General features: G+C 42.0%; 1 protein-coding gene across 3 annotated transcripts in view; it reads right to left on the bottom strand.

Moving 5' to 3' along the window:
• Nucleotides 1-17,955, bottom strand: part of DPP6 (dipeptidyl peptidase like 6) — a 643,862-nt gene that overhangs the window by 179,075 nt on the left and 446,832 nt on the right. For 2 of the 3 annotated variants that reach the window (XR_011231801.1, XM_069462595.1), the window contains exon 6: nucleotides 6,037-6,089. The exons of the other annotated variant lie outside the window; for it this stretch is intronic. Coding sequence is in view for 1 of the 2 variants with exons in the window: in XM_069462595.1 (XP_069318696.1) it covers nucleotides 6,037-6,089 (53 nt within the window). In the remaining variant the exon portion in view is untranslated. The remainder of the gene's footprint in view (nucleotides 1-6,036; nucleotides 6,090-17,955) is intronic. 3 annotated transcript variants of the gene reach the window in all.

Below are 17,955 nucleotides of genomic sequence, written 5' to 3'. Positions count from 1 at the left end.
GCCCATAATCCCAATCAGCGTGGTTTCTACATGGACTGAGCTCTCCCAAGTTCTGTGCCCCCATCACCCACACCCCACCCCAGACTGGCCTCTAACTGAATCCAGGCTTCTGATCTTCCCTTTTCTTCAGTCTACACTATACATGAGCATAAAACTATTTGAAGCCTACCATTTTCATCACATCTCTCTTCTGCTCAAAGTGTGTTCTTATTGTACAGACCAATCACACTGGGGTAGGGCTTAGATCGTCTACACTCTAGCACATCCTAACCCCATCCATCCCTACCCAGTGCCAATCATAATCCCAAGACACAATCCTGAATGCCACAATCCCAAATTTTAATATCTTGAAAGACCAAAGTCCCTAACTAAAGTCTAAAGTACAGAAAATCAAAATCCCGTAAGATTAAAATCCCATATGTTGAAATCCTGAAAGCTGAGTTCTGGGGAAAGGATGAGTGAGTTCCCGGTTGTATGCATCATGTCAGTTGCACCATGTCAGGTGGAAGTATCATCTTGCTATCATCTTGCTATCATTGTCTTTATTTGGAAATTATAATAAGGATGGTTCAAGGAGATGTGTGTGGGTGCCAAGTTGACAAGCGGTGAATTTGTGGACTTAATTTTAGGTGTCAAGTTGACTGGCTGAAGGAACACCTAGAAACCTGGTAAAGCTTATTTTGGGTGTGTCTGTGAGGGTGTTTCCAGAGGGGATCAGGGAGTGAGACTGAGTGGATGAGGTGGGCAAGACTATACATTTTTCTTTTTAACCTATTTGTTTATGAATGTGGTTTGTCTGCTCATAACTGTTATCCTCCTGTGACTGTCATTAGTATTAGTATACCTGAATGTCTATGCTTGCAAAAATATTACGTCATTACTGCTTATTTTATTTTGTAAAGTCACCCTATGGAATGTTCTGTCATGTTTTTATATGTTTCTCAAATAAATTTCCTTTTAAAAATGTAATAAAATGTCTTTTGAAAGAATTTTTTAGAATTCTTTTTTCCAGAATTATATTTTTAGGATTTTGATCTTTCAGAATTTCATTTCAGAATTATGGTGCCCAGGATTGTATCTTTCGGGGGTATGGCACAAACTCTGAATTCCCAGCTAGCGTCTTATGTGAATACCCAGCTCCAGCCTGGCCTGGTGCCTGACTAGTTCCAGGACGTGCTGGCTCATCGCCAAGGTCAAGCTTCACCCACCCTAGAATATCTCCCTCCTAGCTCCACCTACTAAAAATAAACAAACAAACCAAAAAAACCTTACTCCATGCGAAGGCTCAGCTCAAGTCAAACTTCCTTCTTGAGATTGTCTCTGATAGTGATGCACACAGCTCTTCCTTCTTTGGTGCTCAAGTGTTTAAAATGCTCATTTTAGGCACTTTATTATAAATTGTTAAATAAGTCTATGGCTTGCCTTTTAAACAAGATTTTGAACTTGTTAAGGAGACTAACCATGCTTTTGTTGTTCACTATAGTATTTCAATAAATATTTGTTGATGTAGTGTCTTTTCTGCTTCCATCGGAAACCTTAAATATGAATTGTAGTAGGTCATAAAGGGATGAGACAAAAAAGGAATTTATTAAGTGTCGAGAATTGTAGATAGTTGAGGCAATGGACACCTCTTTTAAGAGGGAAATTAAAATTACATAGGCATTATAATTACCTGAGTGTCACAGAACAAGCCTCTGCTTAGAGAAATTATTAAAGAGAATTGTATTATTGTATATTATATTATTCCTCTACTTAGAAAGGCTTTGAGTTGGCTAGAAAGTAAAGTCTAACAATATTCAATTACAAGACTGCAAATATATATTGGGTACGCACTACAATATCGAGAACTAAGCCCTCACCTCAGTAGAAGCGAAATTCTCTGCTGTGTGCTTCACACCTGTCATTTCACTTAATTCTCACAACCAGACTATGGGTGGGCAATGTTATTATCATCTTTTCAAAAAATATGGAAACTAAGACCTGCGGAAGTTGAACAACTCTCTCACGGTTACACAGCCCGGAGTCCGAGCAGGATGGGGCTCACATGCAGGTCCCTGTGGCTGCAGGGCTGAAGTCCTCAGCCCGCACCACGCTGTCAGGCAAGGTGCAGGGCACGTGGTGCCTTTGTTCTCGACCTAGAAATTCATTTTCCAAAGGAACGCTCCTCTGCCTCCCAGTCTGTAAAGTGAGGGAATAACTCCAGGCAGAAGGAAGCTAGGTCTAAGTTCGTTATTTTCACAGATACAGAATGTGGCTTTAAAAAGCCAACTACAATTCTACAGGAATACAATTTTTTATGCGATTTTGTTTGGTGCCTGAAAAATATCAGTAGGTGAAAAAAGTTAGGGCAACAATGTCCCTAGAAGATGACCTGGAAAAAAGAATGCCTTGGAATACTTATCAGTTTCTATTCCATTATTGCTCTGAGTTTGCCAGACCCCCAGAATGTCAATGCTATGTAATAAAGCGAGGTGACCAATTTTTCTTAAAATTGATTTCTGTGATAGAAGGAAGTCCATGTGACTTTCAGAATAATCCTGATGGATATGATGTGACATATTAGAAATATATACAATATTTAATTATGAAATAATGTTATTTAAATAATATATACATTTTAAATAATAATATACATATTATTTGCAAATAAATAGACACACACACACACACACACACACACACAGACAAAACTAATTGAAGAAAAAAGTTATGCCAGGAAAATGTCAAGCAGCAGCCAAGTCTGCAAAAAAAACTTGTATGAAAACACAACAGATTTTTGGAAGAGAAATTGAGCTGGCTACAATCTCTACTGTGGAAGATAGCTTTATTTTATTAAAATTCTGAAAAACTTTTAGTGAAACATGTTATGTTACAAACAACTAGCTTTAATTCTGTTTAAGACTGCAATTTTTTGAAACTTGGTATGTGAAAGTCAAACAAACCTACCCTTAGGTACTAGATCTTTGAATATATAAAAATTCAGCTGTCTTGGGATTCTCACTGTAACTCCAGCCATTTGGCACAAAGAGAATTTCACCTGGCTCCAGATACATATGGAAGGAGGGAGGCCAACAGCACGGATCAGGGAAATGCAAGCAGGCCAGGCAGGGGAACACCCTCCCCACAGTCTCTCCTGCCATTTGCAAAAGGAAGGAAACCAGAAATCACAGGACACTGAAAAATGAATTCAACCCTTCTCTGTGAGGAGTTGGAAAGCCTGAAGCTAAGAAAAAAACAATCGAATTATAAAGGACAAATAATCCCATCCTGAAGATTGAGTGAATGGCCTCGGGCTTGAAATTAGGGGAAGGAGTGAGGAAAGGAAAGGTGAGAATTAGTGAAAAAAGTATAGATCTGTGTCGTCAGAATTATCAAGAAAAGTTACTTTTATTTTTTTGCAGGTGAATAATGTAAATTTAAATATTTCAATAAAGACTTATTTTTATTACTAAAAGACAGTCGTGCTTTCCTCTCTATCCAGAACCCACCTGTAGCCTAAGCCTCAACGTTCAGCTGTGCTGTTCTCCTGCCACCTGGTGGAGCACACCCCGGGACTGCGGAGGGTCGCTAAGCTCCTGCTGACAGCGGAACTGCAAAAGCCCCAGGACTCAAGGGTCAACAGTTCAGAAACTGTCTTGTTACTATGAATAAGATTTTGACGATATGTGAAATTAATTAATTGATTAATTTCCCATAAACGATCTTATGACAAAGAGGAAGAGGTGGGAGGTTGGGCTGTGCCACTTCCAGGGAGGCTGGGCCAATTCATACGGTGACGGGGCGGGGCACCGACGGCCTCATCTGCCATATGAATTGGCCCAGCGTCCCTGGAAGTGGCACATCTCTTCCAGTAGATGTAACAGGTCATTCACCACGTCTTGCCATCGTGTAAGAATCCTTAGAAAAGAATTAAACTAGCACTTCACGAAAAATCCGATCTTTATAGCAACAATGTTTATTCTCTGCATTGTGAAATCTGATCTTAATTTGAATTAATCCAAAGGGATTGCTAATGGGCTTCGGAGTCAGCCAGGCTTACGTGGGGACTCCAGCTCTACTGCATGCAGCCACGGGATGTCGGGCAGGTGGCACCATCTTGGGGCTTTTACTTAAAATGAGGGTAAGAATGCTCTGCTTGCAAGGTTGTCGAGCAGGGGTAAAGGTGTATGAAAGCCAATCAATAAATGATGGCAAGGACTACTACAACCATTACTTTAAAAATGCTGAAAGAAGCTCATTTTATGTTGGTATCCTCTAACAGCAGGATTAGCCCAAGGCTCCAGGGACATAAGCGTGGAAACTGAGCTTTCAACACAGATCATCTTCCTTTAGGTTTAAGAAATCCTTTGTCAAGTTCTAAAAATCTGTCTCTCCTAAATTCTGACTGATGCGGTAAAATCACAGCACAATGTGTTGGGCATAAACTGCTGTCAGTCTTTTGAGTTTTACAAATTTACATATGATGGAATGAGATATCCATCATCTACACAGATTCTATTGTTCCCAGAAGGGGTAGGTAACTCTCAAGGCATGTTGTATTCTTGCCTGGATGACCTTTGAAGATGCGTATCTGCTTGACAAAGGACAGAATAATCTCTCTCTACCGAAGAACATTCAGGTTCCTATTTCAAATACACATGTAGTGAAAAATGCCTGTGGATCCTTTGTCTTTGCCTCGTAGGCCATCTTCACTTTCTCTGGGCTTGATTTCCTAATACCCTAACAGAAACCATCGGCCACAGTTTGCGGCACGTCTGCAAGCACCTTCCCTCTGTCGAAGTCCACGTGAAATTATTTTCTCCACGCTTGTTTTCCAGGGACATGCCCATATCCTACCTAGGCCTAGCAGAAAGCAGCAGCAGCTGTAAACATTCGTGCTGTGATAACAATACTTCTCAGTAACTCCTGCTGTTTGTTTAAGTTTGCTTGGGAAAATTAGGATGCCTCAACTGAAACATTCCCAAGCGCCTACATCAACAGCAGCACAGTTGAACTTCTACAAACCTTTCCTGAGCGCCTGATGTCCTGGAGGTGTGATGACAGAAACCAGCAACCACAAGGCCAGGGGGCAGTGTGAGGGTGGAGAGGGGAGGAGGGAGAAGGAAGAGGAAGCGGAGAAAGAAAGAACAAAAACAAAGACTACACACAGTCATCTCCACTGGCCTTCCCTAGCTCTGCGGCTGTTTTCTGTCTGACTCGACACATGGCTTCGCCGAACTTTAGCCAGTGTCTTCCCTGCCCTTGGACTGCAAAGGTGAAGCTACTGGAAATTTACCCGAATGCCACATGGGCGATGGCCGCCCAGCACTGAAAACTAAAACCACACCTGCCCTCACGTGTTGCCTTCAACACAAGCTTTAGGGTCCCAGATCACGTGTTTCTGAGACACTGGATAAGCTTAGTGAAATCTGAGGTTGTGAAACAGCATAAAAGCCTGGGTGGGCCGATCAGAAGTGGGCGCTGAGACCTCACTCCTGTGGGCACACCTAAGCTCAGAACAGACCATAAACATGAACACACGCCCTTCCGGGCTACGGAGTGGAGCACAGCTCTAGTGCCCCTCGCCAACATGGACCCACCCACACAGCCCCTTTCCCAAGGCACCGCTGAACTCGTGATCAGAGTAGCTTACCTCCATCCCATAAATATGTTCTGGGTTTCTGATGACATGTGGTAGAATGAGACAGGCTCCCCTTATGTTAGTGTGGCTATGACCAGGAACCCCCCGGGCGTCCCAGGGCCACCCCCCACACCTGAGATAACCACAAAGCACAGGGAGAACCTCAAGGGTGCACCTCAGCCTCCTGAGCAGAAGGTGGGCAGAGTTGCTCTAGGAAGGGGGCCTCACACACCGGCAGGACCCTTAGTGGAGCTGCCCACAGGGGCACAGAAGTCCCAGCACTGCCAGGACCTCTCGCTGTCAGCACCCAAGATGCCCTGGTTCCCTGCCTCAGTGTTAAACAGCTCCTCACTGACCTACCATTCACTGTGTTCTGCAGATTTCTAATTAAAAAATAAATGAAAGAACAAACTTACCCGTGAGGAATTTTGCTCAGGACATAATATCCAGTATAGGAGTGTTGATATATCTGAAACAGACCAAAAAAAGAACAAAAAGAACAAGCATTAGGACAAAGGCTGTGACTATGATATTTTTCAAATCACTGTGAATCCTGACAAACATCAGTGAACCAAAAGCTGCTAATCCAGACACCTGGAGGCCAAGTCTTTTATTTACTTAGGAAGTCATTTGCATATCCTGCTTATTTTATTTTTAGCATTTGCAATGGTTTATAGGGCAGCCAGAGGCTGGATGTCATCTCCATGGCTACTTGGTTTGTGATTAAATTAGGGGCACAGGCTTCCAGCTTCACTAAATATAGCACAGCACTAATGAGGACACCTTGGTTATTGGAGACCATCAAACACAGTCGGCTGGACCCCACAGGCCAGTGAGACCCAGGTGCTGCTGGAGTTCCCTGCAAAGCATGGCAGGGGGCCCACGAGAAATCCCACTGTGCATCTTCAGTGGGTTGTGATACTGAAGCCAGTTTAGGCTTCACTGGGCAAACTCTTGCCTCTCTGACAATCTGATGTGCACCTCTTAGTTTCTGAGAGAGGAGTCGACAAGGAGTCCCTGCAAGAGGGCAGTTAGGGGTAGTATGGCCTTCAAAAGGGAAGAAAAAACCCGAAATAGTGTTTCAAAACTCCTCCTAATCCCCAAATCTTGGATGTCTCTCTTAAATTCTTAAGCTAGAAGATTAATCCCCATTCCATAAATGCAATGATGAGAATTTGGGGGACGCCCGAAAGAGGGAGAAGATGGCAGTTCAAGACATGTCAGCATCATTCCTCTCCAGCCTCCCAGTACGTGGAACGTGGTGGCTTACTCCGTGGGGCTGGGGTGAGATCCGTATTTCCTGTCCCTTTCCTCTACCTGCAACTTCTGGCAGTTGGCGCCCTGTGTGGCTAAATGTTCCACGACCAGCATTTAAAACCATCCCTCTAAAGGTAACAGTGAGAGACCCGAGCAAAGGAAGACATTAAACGCCGAGCAGTGGAGTGGGGAGGTGAGGTTGGGGGACCGAGGCTGGAACAGAGCCTGCAAAGGGGGACAGTGGGGTGGCGGACACCACTGCTTCCCCACCAGTCTGGCCCACTGGACGAACTCCTAGAAAATCACAATAGACTTAGAATTATTTAGAGAAAAAGAACCCAGATACAAAAATAAACAACAGCACTTAAATCCCAACAATCTGGTGCTTCCAGAGACCTTGAGACTCCTGCACCAGAAATTTGGGGCCCAGGGTGACCTGCTTTGAAGGCAGTGTTTAGGCAAATGCCACTTTAGTAATAAGGAAATAGCCACCAAGGGACAGACTCGTGCAAGAGGGCTTCACGGAGCTGTATCTTTGCATTACTCTTTACATCCAGCACTATGTGATCCTGAAATTCAGCCTTGTGACTCTCTTCTCAGTGGCTCCCGTGAGAAAAGGGAAGCCCAGCGTAAAATAGCCCTATCGGCGCCATGGTAAGAAGAAGAGGATGAGAGAACTACCCATTTCAAATTCTATGTCTGTGTTGTTAGGCCAAAAAAAAAAAGCATATATGCATGGGAAATGTAATAAAATATCTGGAAAACTGAATCACCAATTAGAAGGACTCAAACAAAAAAATGAGTGAGTCTGAAAGGAAAGACAGAGAAAACTTGGGAAGCTGGTTGGCCAGGTGAGAGTGTGAAGGTGGCTGTCCACAGTGTGCTGTCCATACAATGGAAACCTTGAACATGAGCCTGCAGGTGGGCCCGAGCACTGCTCACAGAAGTGGGGAAGGGGGAAGAGGCTGAAACAATTCTCCTGCTCCAGGATGAAACAATAGAATATCACTGTCTTCCACAACTTTTTCCCTCAACACCAAGCCAAAAGAACCACAGGCACAAAGGAAGCATCTGTTTAGAGAGCACAAATTCGAGTTGTTTTCATTTGTGCAATGTCTTATCTTATCTAGACGGGCATTAAAAAAATTGCATCTCACTGAAAGAATTTGTTCCTTAGAGATAAAGTCTTTCTCCTTTTTTTTGTGGTTACTGTTGTATTTATGTTTCTTTCTATAAAATAGACTCTAAGTATTTCTGTCATGGAACAAAGTACAAAGAGTTGGAAATTAATTAGTAAGGCTACATTCATTTATTTTTCCGAGAGTACATTTTTTAGAAGTTCATGAATATGGGTTCCTTTGGTCTAATCCCACACCATTGTATTTCTCTTGGAAAATGAATGTATGAAATCTTACTACCCCAAAGTCCATTATTAATAAGATGGGAAAATAATTTCAGCAAATTATTTTTTCATACATTACACAAAAAATAGTTGACATTGGCATCGAATAATTGTTTTAAAAGCCAAAAGTCTGTCGTAGGGTAGGTCGTATTTGGTCTGCTTCTCATGTCTGGGATTTCCCTCTGCTCAAAGCTCCCTTTCCGACCCCTCCCACTGACCCACACTTCACGTTCCTCCATGGCCTTTCCTCTCTCAGCACTGTCACGGGCACCCGGCTCTTTCTAGGCCACCCATCTACTTGCTTTGCATCCTCTTCCTCTATGAAATCATCCCTTCTTGAGGGTTTTTGCTTGTTTTGTTTTTGCTTTTTTTAAATATTAAGGTACAAATGTTTTTGATGGATACCTTGTATAATGCTTAAGTCAGGGCTTCTGGTGTGCCTGTCACCAGAATAGTGCTCATTGTACACAATAGGTAAGGTTTTAACCCTCACCCGCCTCCTACCATCCCCACTTCCTTGTTTCCAATGTCCTTTACATCTCTTTGTGCCCATGGGTACCCATCATTTAGCTCTCGCTTATTAGTAAGAACGTACGGTGTTGGGTTTTCCATTTCTGAGATACTTCACTTAGAATAATGGTCTGCAATTCCATCCAAGTTGCTGAAAAAGGTATTATTTCACTCCTTTTTATGGCTGAGTAGTACTCCACGGTGTGTATGTGTGTGTGTGTGTGTGTGTGTACATGTACTCCCACACCAAATTTTTCTTACCCACTCGTGAATTGACGAGTACTTAGGTTGACTCCACATTTTTGCAAATGTGAATTGTGCTGTGATAAACATTCGAGTGCAGGTGTCTTTTTATAAAATGACTTCTTTTCCTTTTCCCAGAAGTGGGACTGTCGGATCAATTGGTAGATCTACTTTTATTTCTTTGAGGAATCACAATACTATTTTCCACAGAGGTCGCAGTTCCATAGAAGTTACTAATTTGCAGTTCCACCAAGAGTGTATAAGCATTACTTTCTCTCTGCATCCACACCAGCATCTATCATTTTTTGATTTTTTAATAATGGCCACTCTGAGAAGGATAAGGTGGTATATCTCACTGTAGTTTCAATTTGCATTTCCATCATAATTAGTGATGTTGAGGATGTTTTTATATGTTTGTTGGCCATTTGTCTATTGTTTTTTGAAAAACTACTGTTTTTGTATTTTGCCTCCTTTTTGATGGGGTTGTTTGTTGTTTTCTTGCTGATTTGTTTGAGTTCTTTGTAGATCCTGAATACTAGTCCTTTGTCTGATGTATAGTTTGTGAACATTTTCTGCCATTCTGTAGATTATTTGTTCTCTCTGTTGATTATTTCCTTGGCTGTGCAGAAGCTTTTTAATTTAATTAAGTCCCATTTATTTATTTTTATTGTTACTGTATTTGTCTTTGGGATCTTAGTCATAAATTCTTTGTCTAGGCTTATACTGGAATGTTTTCTTCTAGAATTTTCATGCCTTACATTTAAGTCCTTTATCCATCTTGAATTAACTTTTGTATATGGCAAGAATTAGGGGTCCTGTTTCATTCTTCTGCATGTGGCTATCCAATTTTCCCAGCATCATTTATTGAATAGGGCTTCCTTTTCCCAGTGTATGTTGTTGTCTGCTTTGTCAAAGATCAGTTGGTGGCTAGGTAGATGGTTTTATTTCTGGGTTCTCTATTCTGTTCCAATGGTCTATGTCTCCACTTTTATGCCAGTACCATGCTATTTTGGTTACTAAAGCCTTGTAATATAATTTGAATTCAGGTAATGTGATGTGTCCAGATTTATTCTTTTTGCCTAAGATTGCTTTGGCTATTTAGGCTTTTTATTGATTCCAAATGAAGCTTAGGATAATTTTTTCTAGGTCTGTGAAATATTATGTTTATATTTTGATGGGGATTACATTGAATCTGTAAATCATTTTGGCAACATTTTAATTGTTTTGATTCTGCCAAGCCATGAGCATGAGATGTTTCACTTTGTTTGTGTCTTCAATTATTTTTTCATCAGTGTTTTGTAGTTCTCCCTGTAGGGATCTTTCACCTCCTTAATTAAGCATATCCCTAGGTATTTTATTTTCTTTGTAGCTATTGTGAATGATATTGAGTCTCATTTGATTCTCAGCTTGATTGTTATTAATATATAGGAGTGCTACTGATTCGTGTACATTGATTTTGTAACCTGAACATCTATTTCCTCTAGGTTTTCTAGCTTGTGTGTGTAGAGGTTTTTGTAGCACTCATGGATGATATTTTATATTTCTGTGGTATCAGTTGTAATGTCTCCGTTTTCATTGCTGACTGAGCTTATTTGAGTCTTTCTCTTCATTTCTGATTAATCTTGCTAGTGGTCTCTCAATTTTGTTTATCTTTTCAAAGAACCTACTTTTTATTTCCTTGATACTTTGTACTATCTTTTTGGTTTCAATTTTGTTTAATTCTGCTTTGAGGTTTATTTTTTTATTTTCTTTTGCTGGCTTTGGGTATGGTTTGTTCTACTTTTTGTAGTTCCTTCACATATGCATGTAACATTAGGTTATTAAGTTATGATCTTTCTGTCTTTTTGATGTAGGAATTTAAGACTATGAACTTTCCCTTAGGATTGCCTTTTCTGTATCACACAGATTTTGAAACCTTGTGTTCCCTTTGTTGTTCAGTTCAAGGAATTTTTTGATTTCCATCTTAATTTCATCACTGACCCAAGGATCGTTCATCAGCAGGTTGTTTAATTTCCATGACTTTGAGTAGATGTGAGTGTTTCTCTTGCAATTAATTTCTAGTTTTACTCCACTAGGGTCTGAGAAGATACATGGCATGATTTTGATTTTTTTGAATTTGTTGAGACTTGTTTTGTGGCCTCAGATATGATCAAACTTGGAAAATGTCCCATGTGCTGATAAGAAGAATGTATGTTCAGTAGTTTTTGAGTAAATGTTCTGTAAATGTCTGTTAGGTCCATTTGTTCTAGAGTCCCGTTTAAGTCCAGTGTTTCTTTATTCATTTTCTGCTTCAATGATCTGTCCAGTTCTATTAGTGGGGTGTTGGAGTTCCCAGCAATGAAGATGCTGCTGTTTATTCCTTTGCTTAGATCTAGTCTAACTTGCTTTTTGAATCTGGGAACTCCTGAGTTAGGTGCATATATATTTAGGATTGTTATGTCTTCTTGTTGAATTGCTCCCTTTACTATTATATAATGGCCATCTTTGTCCTTTTTTTTTTTTTTTTAATCATTGTTGATTTAACGTCTATTTTATCTGATACGAGAATGGCTACACCTGCTGGCTTTTGGTTTCCACTTGTGTGCAATATTTTTTCCCTTCTCTTTACCTTGAGTCTGTGCAAGTCCTCATGATTTAGATGTGTTTCTTGGAGACAGTAAAAACTTGCATTGTGTTTTTCTTTTTTTTATCCATTCAGCCAGTCTATGTCTTTTAAGTGGGGCATTCAGACAGTTCATGTTCGGTGTTTGTATTGATATGTGGGATGCTATTCTGTTCATCATGTTGGATGATAACTTATTGTTTTGTTTTCCTTCTTGTGCTATTGTTTTATAAGAGCTGTGAGCTTTAAATTTTGGGTGTTTTTACACTGGGGGGTATTGTTTGTGCTGTTCTGTGCATAATGCACTTTTGAGCATTTCCGGTAGGGCAAGTCTAGTAGTGACAAATTTCCTTAGTGTTTGCTTGTCTGGAAAAGTCTTTATTTCTCCATAATTTATGAAACTTAGTTTTTCACGTTACAAAATTTTTGGCTGGCAGTTGTTCTAAGACAACTAAAAATGGGGTCCTAATCCCTTCCGGCCTGTGAGGTCTCCCCTGAGAAGTCTGTACTTAGCCTGATGAGTTTTCCTTTGTTGCTTTTGTCTTGCAGGTTGTAGAATTTTCACCTTCATTTTGACTTTGGCCATGTTGATGACTATGAGTCTTGGAGATGTCCTATTTACTATGAATCTTCCCAGTGTCCAATGATCACCTTGTATCTGGATATTTGAATTTCTGGTGATACCAGGGACGTTTTCCTCAATAATTACCTTGAATAGGTTTTCCACACTTTTTGCTTTTTCTTCTTCCCCCTCAGGGAAACCTACAATTCATATATTGGCTCATTTCACATAGTTCTATATTTCTCTGAGTGATTATTCATTCTTATTTATTCTTTTTCTGAATCTTTAACTGACTCGGTTAGTTCAAAAGCCTTGTCTTCAAGCTCTGAGATTGTTTCTTCTGCTTGGTCTAGCCTGTTGCTGAAGCTTTCTGCTGTATTTTTTAATTCCACAAATGACTCTCTCATTTCTTTAAGTTCTGTTATATCTTTTTTTTATGTTGTCTATCTCTTTAGTGAGTTTTCATATTTTTCACTCATGTCCTGAAATATTATTTTGGCTTCTTTGTGTTGGTTTTCAACTTTCTCTTTAATTCTATTCATCATATTTGCCACTCATATTCTGATTTCCATTTCTGACATTTTAACCATTTCCTGTTGGTTGGAGTCTGTTGTGAATCTATCATGATCCTATAATTCAATATAAGCTAAATGTTCCTTGTTCTTCCCCTGGTTGCCTGTCTTTCTGTCATCACTACACAAAATTTAGTGCAACAGGCTGTGCATGATGGCTCACGCCTCTAATCCTAGCACTTTGGGAAGCTGAGGCAGGAGGATTGCTTGAGCTCAGGAGTTCAAGACTAGCCTGAGCAAAAGCAAGACCCTGTCTCTACTAAAAATGGAAAAATTAGCTGGGCATGGTGGTGTGTGCCTGCAGTCCCAGCTATTTGAGAGGCTGAGGAAAGAGGATCGCTTGAGCTCAACAGTTAGAGGTTGCAGCCTGGGTGACAGAGTGAGACTCTGTCTCAAAAAAAAAAAAAAAAAAAAAAAAATAGTGCAAAACTCTAGGCCAGATTAAAATATAGAGGATACACAGCTGTCAGATTCAAAATACAAAAGTAATTGACAAATCCCAGTATTTATATCCTACCTCTTTCTCTCTTGCTGGAATAACTTTTGTCTTTCATAAAATTTCTTAAATTTAAGAGAGTAGAAATGGTGATTTCTTCTTGAGCCTGTAGCCTCTTCAAGTGCACATCTCAAATGTCTTCTCCTGCCTTCCAAACTACCCCCAACTTTAACATACTTTAATTCATTCTTTTGTGACCAACATTTAAGTTATTGAAAGAGAATGTTTATGTCCTCTGTATCCTTCACATATAATGATTTTTTTTTTTTTTTTTTTGAGACAGAGTCTCACTCTGTTGCCCAGGCTAGAGTGAGTGCCGTGGCGTCAGCCTAGCTCACAGCAACCTCAAACTCCTGAGCTCAAGGGATCCTGCTGCCTCAGCCTCCCGAGTAGCTGGGACTACAGGCATGTGCCACCATGCCCGGCTAATTTTTTCTATATATATTTTTAGCTATCCATATAATTTCTTTCTATTTTTAGTAGAGATGGGGTCTCGCTCTTGCTCAGGCTGGTCTCGAACTCCTGAGCTCAAACGATCCGCCCACCTCGGCCTCCCAGAGTGCTAGGATTACAGGCGTGAGCCACCACGCCCGGCCTTAATGATTTTTTTTTAGTGATGAGTTGCTATGAGAACATCTGAGTATAAAAACAATATGATTAAAAGTGGGATGTATCTAAATAAAGTAAATATATTTCAGGGATGAACAGTAAAAATTTTAGTTGTGATTCCAATTGCCTCCAAATATCCATTTCAAAAACACCTCTGACATACAGAAATAGCTGAGTAATTTTTTATCATCTCCTCCAGTCTTCACTGGACATTTCAATTCCAATAGCTGTTTCCACATGTCTGGGCTCATCTTCTGGGAACAAGTGAAAGCAATCACAGTGATGCTAGGAAGACATTCAAAGGAAGCGATCCATGAGAATGTCTTTCCTTACTATTAATAATTTTCGAGGGTGCACCAGCACGCACTGCCTTCTTTCCCAGGCTCTCACATCCCCGTCCTCTACCTGGCTGGCCACGGAGAAACAGACGCCTGGGTTTCAAACTGGTCCTGGCAGCTGACTTCCTACTTCACTGCCTTTCTATTTTGTTATTTTGCCAGACTTCCTGCTGACTCATTCCTGATTCTGCTTGAGAATACAGCATTTTCTTTTTTCTTGCTCGATTTACTGTCTTCTTTTTCTCATCTGCATATACTGCCTAGGACCAGCCTCGTGGAGAGGCACAATAAAAATAAATAAAACTTCCTTATACTGAATAAGTCTTAAGTATGCACAGGTATTTTTCTACATTCTTTAACTTAACCCTCACAATAACTGTCTTGTGGCTGGAGCAGCTTCTTTTTGTTTTGTCTTTTAAATTAAGAGACTGAGGCTCAGAGATGCTCAGTGAGTCCCAGGCTGCATAAGGCTGAAGGAAGAGAACTACGAGTTTAATGTCTTTGCACCTGTAGCTTTCCATGATAACATGCTAGTGAGAAAGCCTCTCCCACTCGAAATCATCTTTTCTTTACCAGCCAGAAATGCTCCACTGATAGACCCATTTCCAAGAGTGCTGTATCAAAATGAAGGTAACTCTGGAAAGATTAACACTAAAGCTACAATTAGTGAAAAGCATCAGCTATCAGTTATCAGCCAACTGCAAGATTATGATGAAACTGACATTAAAAAGTGATCAGTCAACGCTGATATACATTCACCATATGCTTAAGGTCCTCTAATGAACATCTAAGAAAGAATCTTTCCATATTCAGGCTGGGTCTATGAATTCTTTTTAGATTTTCCTGGAGTTAAACACACTGAAGGTAACTAGCTTGGGGCTTCGGGACGCGCACATGGCAAGCCTCTCTAAGAGCCACCACTATCACAGACCACTTACTTGCATCACAATCATCTGGTGACAAAGCTGTACAGATACTTCAACAACGGCCCCTCAGTGAGCACACCGACATTTGAGGACCTCTGTTCTGGGCGCCTAGTTTACAAACATGGTTTCACTTAGAAATTACCTGGGACCTTTCAAAAAAGCACTGATGCCCTGCCACCTGAGAATCTGATTTACTGGGTTTCTGTGAAGTGATTCAATGTGCAGTGGGCACCTGTAACCCATTCTTCTAAGTAGAACATACAGTGTTACTGCATGTCTACGTATCTGTAAAGCTGTATCTCTACACATAAACATGTACAAAACAAAGTACTTAACCTTGGTTGCTGTTGGCTCTGCTGTCAGTTCCACCCCAGAAAGTTACCAGGGCTTTTTCGGGAGTTTTTACCTGCAGCGCCATGCTATTAACTTCTCGGTCCCTCATCAGCCACAAACACAACATCCTCCCTGACCATGCAGCGTAGGTCAGACTTCCCACAAGCGTGTTCATGTACCACTGGTGGCAGGTGAGGACATCTTCAGTGGTATGAGGGCAAACATTCTTTTATTAGAATTTCTACTTGTCTTTGCATATAATTGAAAGATGTAAGTAGCCATCAAACCTAGATAGACTCCACAGACGTGCTCTGAGCATCAGTCTCCTCATCTGTGAAATGCAGATAGTAACAGAACTGAGTTCACATGATTAAGTGAAGTTAAAATGGATCTTGCCTACGGAGCATTTACTAGGTGCAGGCGTGTGCCGAGTTTTCAGTGCATGCGAGAGCAGTTCACAGGAAGGGCCGTCCGGAGTGTGGAGGCCGCAGCCCTGTCTTCAAGAACGCATGGCTCTGAGCACGGCCCAGACTCCTGGGGTTTCGGTTTCCACGTCAGTAAAACGCAGGGTCACACACAAACACAATGAGAGTTAAACTGATGATGTCTAAGGCTCCAGTCTGCACCCTGATTTTGACATTCTAAAGGAATCAGAGGTCTAACAAGACAAAGGGGAAGCCGTGTTTGTGAAGGTGACACCCCATGTGCGAGGAAGGGAATGGAATTCAGCTCACTGCAGTCTGGGGCCTGGGCTCCCGGGGCCTCGTCCACGTGTCTCTGCTCAGCTTCTCGAGAGCCTGTTCTCACCCCACAGTGTCTCTGCTGAGCTTCCTCCTCACGGGCTGGGGATGGGACGTGATCCTGAAAAGCCCATTAGGGCCAAAGAAACTCAGGGCTGGGCCTTTTTGATCTACAGGAAAAGTGGATGCGCTTTTTCCCACAGGATATAATTTTGGAATGATACAGTCCTGGAACCTTCTAGCAGCTCTTAACAGCCATATGGGACGAGGAGCTAGAGAATGCAGCCAGCACCAATAGGAAGGGGAATCACTGTGTGAACAGACGACGTTACGAGCGAGACAGGAAGAGGGAAGCCGAGTCCTGCTCACTCCATTTGCGTCCTGGTCTGAAGCTCCCCGGCCCGGCTCTGTCAGGGACTTGCCCCCCCACTCCCACCCCGCTTCTTCGCTTAACACCACTCTGGATCCAGTTTTCTTTCCCAAGAAAAGAAGCAAGACACCTGCCAATCCCCTAAAGTGTCTCTGTCCTCCCTCTAAACCCTTCTCCCTTTCTCTACCCTGTCTTCCATTGGTCTAGACTCCGGAGTTTCTCTTTAATCTTCTGCTAACGGAGAACAATTTGCTATTTCCTGGGAGGAAGGACATGGAGCAGGTCTTTGCTTATTTATATTCTAATAAATGCTCAGTAACCAGAAGCCTTACATATCTATTAATTTATTTACTCACTGCCCCATACATGTGTCCAGCAGGCAGGGACGGTGCTAGGTGGCGAAACCCACTGCTACCTCCCAGAGACTGGCAGAGAGAAAACAGAACGTGACGGCTGATTTAGTGTGGGGCGGCAGGTCTGGCCAGAAGGGCCTGCACCTGACCATGTGATGGGCACAATCCCACAGTCGGAGCGCAGACCCCGCAGGTGCACCGCTGTCCACAAGACGGAGATGGTCGTAGGGCTGGAGCCCTGGACGCATCGCTCCAGCATCCGCAACTGCACAAGACAGCCACTGCCAGCAACGTATTTTGTGTTCTCAAAGAAAATTACTCCAGTTTCAGTGTGGACTGAGGGAGAAGTTCACGTGGGAGGAAGGAGCCCACCTCTGCCGCTCCGTCCTCTCGGCTGGGTTTGCTCTTTTGTTCTCTGACCAAACACAAAGCGCTGGGCCTCTGCAGAAATCCCCGGGCTTGGTAAGCGTGTGCTTTAGGTCATGGGCTAAGTCAGTGAGCTTCTTAAAAGCCAAAAACAAACACGCTCTATCAGAGACACTAACACGCAGCAGAAAGTTAACAAATATTTGGTGTTGGGGGATGAAGGCAGCCTATCGTGGTGCCTGACGTCAGCGGCCATATGGAGACACTTCGGAAAGACAGTGTCGTGAGCTCCAACTTGCAGCTGTGTTTTTTCTTTGCTAAAGGTTATAGATTCTTAGCTTGATGAGATAACATTTTTTTTTTTTTTTTTTGAGACAGAGTCTCACTCTGCCTAGCTCACAGCAACCTCAAACTCCTGAGCTCAAGCGATCCTCCTGTCTCAGCCTCCCAAGTAGCTGGGACTACAGGCATGCACCACCATGCCCGGCTAATTTTTTCTATATATATTTTTAGCTGTCCATATAATTTCTTTCTATTTTTAGTAGAGATGGGGTCTCGCTCTTGCTCAGGCTGGTCTCGAACTCCTGAGCTCAAACGATCCGCCCACCTCGGCCTCCCAGAGTGCTAGGATTACAGGCGTGAGCCACCACGCCCGG

This window comes from Eulemur rufifrons, chromosome 29, assembly GCF_041146395.1.
Source record: "Eulemur rufifrons isolate Redbay chromosome 29, OSU_ERuf_1, whole genome shotgun sequence".
Lineage (NCBI taxonomy): Eukaryota > Metazoa > Chordata > Mammalia > Primates > Lemuridae > Eulemur > Eulemur rufifrons.
The sequence above is the reverse complement of the archived record's forward strand: the minus strand, read 5'-3'. Positions and strand labels throughout refer to the sequence as shown.